The 6,253-nt window shown below is 40.0% G+C and overlaps 1 protein-coding gene across 1 annotated transcript; it reads left to right on the top strand.

The window, feature by feature from the left end:
- The first annotated feature begins 2,124 nt into the window (after positions 1–2,124).
- LOC147471885 (uncharacterized) lies at positions 2,125–5,874 on the top strand. The gene is made up of 4 exons (XM_086535444.1): positions 2,125–2,284; positions 2,488–2,573; positions 3,815–3,984; positions 4,191–5,874. The coding sequence occupies exons 1-4, from the start codon at positions 2,125–2,127 to the stop codon at positions 4,768–4,770; spliced, it is 996 nt and encodes a 331-aa protein (XP_086391570.1). The 3' UTR covers positions 4,771–5,874.
- The last annotated feature ends 379 nt before the right edge of the window (positions 5,875–6,253 follow it).

The raw sequence follows: 6,253 nt of genomic DNA on the forward strand, positions 1-6,253 counted from the left end.
ACGCCGGAAGGGCTAAAATGACAAAAACTGTGCCGGAAGGACTTAAATATATCGTAAAAGGGCCAAAAGGGCCTGCAAAAAAGAAAGTAAAACTAATAGCTAGGCTAAAATTACAAAGGAGAAAGGAATAAAAGTAGTAGGAGTAAAAAGTGGAGGTAAAACTAAGAAGTAAAAGACGAGGTAAAAGGGTAAAAGTTAAAGTAGAAAATAAAAGGTAAAAATAAAAGCGGCACAAAGGTTCAACATAAAATGTAATCATAAAAAATAGCACATCCAGCATGAATACACCTAACCAAGTAAACGAGGCAGTAAAACCTTGTCTCAGTATCTCTCGGGTAAATCTAAAACGTAAATCCATAAGGCAGGTAAACACATTCAGAATATTCATTTCCCTTATTTTGGTCAAACATGGGGATTACATGACCGCACGCGGACGGAGGCGTAGCGGTAAAAAATAAGTAAAATGATATATAATAAACTTTTAAATAAAATTCCATGATCGTAAAATGGGGTTGCTACTAATACAATTAAAAAGACAGGTGCAACCGTGTTAAAAAATCTATTGACAATAAAAAAAAATACGTAAAATGAGATGCTGCGATTTCAAAGAGTAAAATCGTAAAAGTAACAAGATAATTTGGTAGTAAAAACAATATCAAAATGTTTAATAAATGATAAGGAAACAGTAAAATAATTCAAAACACAATGAAACAAAAAGGTAAAATGAATAAAATAAATCGCAACCATGTGAATCATTTTCATATAAACGTGGATAATCAATTAATTATAATGGAACTTTATTCACAACAAATAAAAAGACAAAATACATAAAATGCAAGTAAATTAAAGGTCAGACTAAAGCAAAAGTACATAAAATTGTAAAAATAAGAAGTGGTTCACTGTGCTCGACTCCCCTCCGGACTCCTGCGGGATGCTGGGTAGGATAGGGATAGGATAGAGGCAGGATAGGTTAGGGAACAAGATAGAAGGTAGAACTAGAAGGAAAGAAGAGAAGAGTATGAAATTAGCGTAAACGTAGACAGGAGTGTAAGAGCGAAAGAATGAAGGAGAGGGCGAATTAAAGGGGATACGAGAGGAAGAGGACGAGGGATAGGATGGAGGGTAGGATATGGGCTGCCATGGGGGGGGGGTTGAAAACCTGAAAATAGAAACAAGGAAGGCCTGAGCCTAATTATTTGCTTCAAAATTTACAGCTGTATGTTCTGTGCTAGACAAGCATCACTGGACATACACAAAGAAGTAAAATAAAAAAAATAACAGTAAAAGAATAAAAGGTAAAGGTAAAACACAAACAGAAAACTGGTACACTGCAGCAAGTACCTAACAACAGGAACAACTGGAATAAAAAGGGGCACTGGAGATTGCAACCGGCAACAGCTACCCATCTGTAACAAAAGGCAGCACCTAGGAAGGTCCAGTGGTCAACTCGTCTGCGTCAGGCCCACTGGCGAGTTCATCATCTGGATCACCTGCTGTGGATTGACTGGCGGATCCTTTGGCATCATCATCAACAGCATCTGGGTCTTCAGAAGGGCCAATAGGTTCATCTACAACTGGTCCTGGAATCACAGGGTCATCTGGATCTAGGTCATCCTCATCCTCTGATGCACACCACAGTTCCTGGGAGGTCTTGAAGGGCTTCAGGTGGTTGAGATGTGCTCTCAATCATACATCTATGTGGACGTCTCTCAAAGATCCAGTATGGTGCCTGTGCTCATAATACCAGACAAGCAAGCCTATTTCTGGGTGAAAATGCTCCCTCTTACCTTGTTTATAGTAACTTCCATGTTTGTCTGGACTGGTTAGAAGCAGTGACAGCGGCTTTTCTGGCCTCCTAGAGTCGTTTCTGCAGGTTGAGATTTTTGGCGAACACTGCTTCGTTAGTCAGACCGACGGTAAAATTGGCATGCTGGCCGGTCAGGAGATACAATAGTAGCTCATGCGTGGTCCTGTGGATGGCAGAATTAATCTGTAACCTATGCTCTGGGATGAACTGGTGCCAGATCCCAGGTCGATGCTCCATCAAGGCAATCAGAGCAGATTTGACCACTCAATTAGTGCATTCTATCGTCTCGCCTGGGGATGATATAAGATGGTGTAGTGATGACTGGCATGCATCATCAGTACTCCATTGTCGGTCTGGATGACTCATGGTGGGCCAAACAAAGTAACCCAGTGGTCAACAAAAGCACGATGGACATTGACAATCTGCAGCCAGTGCGAGAGTTGATCAATGAAGGACAGTGCATAACGAACAGGGATTGTAGGCCTAAAGTCCATCAGGTCCATGGAGATGCACTCTAGTGGTTACTGTACCAAAGGGGTCTCTCCCACCGGCACTCTTTGGGGGCTGCCTCTAGATTATTGGCACACAGGACAGTTGTCGACATACTTTCTGCAGTCCTTTAGCATGGTGGTCCGGTAAAACATAGACTTGGCATTTTCGTAAGTCCGCTGAACTCCCAGGTGAGAGGCAAGAGGTGGCAAATGGGAAGCCTTCAAAACAGAGTTCTTTAGAGATCAAGGAACAAGTTGGTAGCACATTCTGTCAGGTAAATGCTTGAGTTGGTACAGGACGCCTTCCTTGACCTCAAACTCATCTAAGGGAAGTGGCACTTCTTCCATGGAATAGTCCCATCCAGCAGGTAGTGATCGAGGCCAGCGAGTTGAGGATCTTCCACCTGTTTATAAGCATGAATTTCAGGATACAGCCAAGTAATGGCCAGCCCTGCAACTTGATAGACAAGTGAATATTCAAGTAGAGCCACGTGTCTCGAGAGGAGGTCTGGGACATAATTGGTGGGTTTAGAATGAGAGGTCATGCGCATAGTGAGTCATCTGTGGAGACTTAGGGCCGTTTTTTCACACTTGCAAATGATCAGAAACAATACCTTACCAACCCTAATATGAAAAATTGGGTTAATTATAAGAAATGTGCTTGGGCTCGCCCAAAAATATCATCGGCTAACCCTCCTCAGAGCCATTCCTAATCGAAATTATAATAACAAAAAACAAAATGGTTCTTTTCTAATTACATCAAAACATGTATATGAACTGGTTGTATTTTAATTCATACCATAGCAGGCTTTGCAAAGTGTCTCTTAATCATCAGATATTTTGTCGGAGATTTCTGTTGACAGCATTGAATTTTGGAACACATCAACGTGCCACAAATTATCAAAACTGACACCTGTCCCCTGAGCTCTTATTTACGACTTCATGTGTCAAAAGTCACCTTCAAAGGCGAATGAACAACATCAATGACACTTTTAAAAACGAAAAAAAAACACATAAAACATGGTTGACGTGCTTTAATATACCCTCTTAGGATAGAGAGGTGAAGGCATTGTCAGCTTGTACAGTGTCGAGTATCGCCAAGTTTTGTTGTTTCATCAACTGTTATCACTCTCACTTTAAAATAATTATTTGATAAAAGGAAATCAGTCATTAAAATGTATTTCATCATGATATTGTCATCATCCTTTAATGTACTTAGTATATATAGAATCACTAGTAATCTATACTTGATGTCACATTTAATGGAAAATCATAATTTATATTGTGGCAAGTAATAAATTTATTTAGGATTTGAGTTAGTCTCCCTTATACATTGGAAGATTTTGTTGACTTTTTTTTCTTAATGTAATAAAAACTATATGCAATCATTTATATTTGAAGCTCATGCTATTAATTAATTGTTCAGAATATGACCACAAGAAGCAATTTTAAGGCTTCATGCGCTGGAAAAGGCCAACAAACCTCCCCTGTATATTTGGGAAAATGTGTACTATAGGGTAATGTAAATCCTCTTATATTAATGGAAGGAATGCAGCAGCTTGGTAATGTGGACCAAGTTGAGGAAGTGGAGGAGGTCCGTCTGCCACGTTCAGTGGTCAGAGATAGAAGTGATCCAGTTGTCATGCAGTCAGAGGAGGAGTTCTTGAAGCGTTATCGACTGCCAAAGCAATGCACCAGAAACCTGCTTCAGAAAATCAGCAGAAAATTACACACAACAAGAGATGGCAGAGGTAATTATACTTCTTTCAAAATAAGGCTGGTTATACAAAATAATACTATTGATATATATATAATATCAAATGTGTACACTAATATATGCGTGTATGAATTTTTAAGTATGGTGCTGATATATATTTTTCTTTTTTTAATAGGTTGCAGTACTCCACCTCCTCTGCATCTTTTGATCTCTCTGTATCACATGGATCTCTTCAGTTAAGCATTGAAGATTATTTAAAAGTGTCTGTGGCATCAATCTACAAATATTTAGCTTATGTCACAAGAGCCATCGCAGCGCTAACATTAGCAGGCATGCCAGGGGTCATTGAATACATTGACTGTACTCATGTACCAATTTGTATCCAAGGAGGAATTGACGCTGAAAGATACCGTTGCAGGAAGGGGTATTTTTCTATCAATGTTCAGGGTATTTGTGATCCAGACCTCAAGTTCACAAACATCATTGCCAGTTGGCCTGGAAGTGCACATGTCAGCAGGAATTTTGACAATTCAAGGATATGCCATTTATTAGAGCAAGGACACCATGCTGGTTATCTCTTGGGAGATAGTGGATATCCCTGTCGAAAATACTTGCTGACTCCAATCCTGTTTCCATCAAATGACAAAGAGAAAAAGCAAAACACATCACAAGCAAAAACAATACAGTTGATCGTGCTTTTGGTGTACTTAAAAGGCGGTTTGCATGTCTTGGACAGCCACTTCGCACAAAATTAGAGACATCAAAGAAACTCATCATGGCTTGTAGTGTGTTGCATAATCTAGCCATAACTGAGAATATTGATATTGCAGAAGAAGAAGACACAGATGAACTAGAGCATGATGCAGTACACTGCGACAATAATGATAATCGTTTAGGGTTTGATGTCAGGAACAATGTTGTTGAACAATGGTTTTAGACAGTTTCTGGGTAAATTAGGTCGTACCATTAATTTTCACTTTAAACATATTTCTACTTATTTTATATTACATGCATATTAAAAGGAACTATTTTATAGTAAATTGCGGTAGCTGTTATTAGTGTCATATCAAACATTTACCTTATTATGGTTTATAAGTGTCAGAAACCTCGTCAATTAGTGTTTTTCTGATTATTTATTAGTGAAATGAGACATATTTTCTATTTTTAGATAATTTGTTATCTGTGGAACCATATAAGATGCCAAGGTATATATACATTCATTTTTTTAAGTCGCAAATAACTAATCTAAAAATGAAATTATTTCACCTGCAACCCTTTTGCAGATGAAACTTGCAGCACTTTCTGCTGATGCTCGAACTGTTGCACGTCTTGGAAAATTCCTGTCTGATTTCATTTGCCTGTAAAAGCTGGGCACCATGGAGCTTTTTGTTGTTCATCTTAATATTATCCCTGTGGCATTCCTCCCTCCCTGAGGCTTGGTTCCACGACAGGTGTTATACCAACCCTTCACCATCATCTCAACCCTTCCTTCTCTTACATATCTAAACACCCCCACCCTCCCTCCCTCTCCTCCTCCTCCTCCTCCTCCTCCTCCTCCTCCTCCTCCTCCCCCTCCCCCCTCCTCCTCCTCCTCCCCCCCCCACCTCCTCCTCCTCCCCTCCCCCCACCTCCTCCCCTCCCCTCCCCCCACCTCCTCCTCCTCCTCCTCTTCCTCCTCCTCCTCCTTCCTCTTCTTCTTCTTCTTCTTCTCCTCCTCCTCCTCCTCCTCCTCCTCCTCCTCCTCCTCCTCCTCCTCCTCCTCCTCCTCCTCTTCCTCCACCACCACCAAAGGAACGCGAACCTGCAATGAAAACAATGTTCGTACAATAGCAAGATAATGAAGGTAAACCCCAGCATATTGCTCCCTCAGGGACGGGAGAAGGTGGGTTGCGATATTCGATCGAAAAGCTTCACGCTCAAGCACGTTTCGACCTTCATGTTTGTATTCTGATTCTGTTTTTATTAATAAATAGTGATCCAAGATGTATATGGAGAGAGATACGCAATAGGTAGATAAACGGAGAGAGAGAGATAACTATGGGAAGAGGTAAGTAGGTAGATATGAAGAGATAGATAAATATATAGTTAACTATGGAGAGAGATAAGTATATAAATATAGGATTAGGTGATTATAATTAATAATTATTCATTAGTTAAATAGATAGTTATAACTATATAACTGTGGAGCGAGGTAAGTAGTTAGGGAGGTAGATAGGGACAGACAGATAGATAGAGAGC

This window comes from Penaeus japonicus, unplaced genomic scaffold (assembly GCF_977035675.1).
Source record: "Penaeus japonicus unplaced genomic scaffold, GWHDUDI00000001_assembly GWHDUDI00000004, whole genome shotgun sequence".
In the NCBI taxonomy this organism is placed as follows: Eukaryota; Metazoa; Arthropoda; class Malacostraca; order Decapoda; family Penaeidae; genus Penaeus; species Penaeus japonicus.

Bases quoted from the DNA above. Each gene is read 5' to 3' on its own strand.
- LOC147471885 (XM_086535444.1), top strand. From the start codon at position 2,125: ATGACTGGCATGCATCATCAGTACTCCATTGTCGGTCTGGATGACTCA. The intron at 2,285-2,487 runs GTAGGCCTAAAG...CTGAACTCCCAG, and splicing joins GTGCATAACGAACAGGGATT to GTGAGAGGCAAGAGGTGGCA. The intron at 3,985-4,190 runs GCAATGCACCAG...TTTTTTTAATAG, and splicing joins AAGCGTTATCGACTGCCAAA to GTTGCAGTACTCCACCTCCT.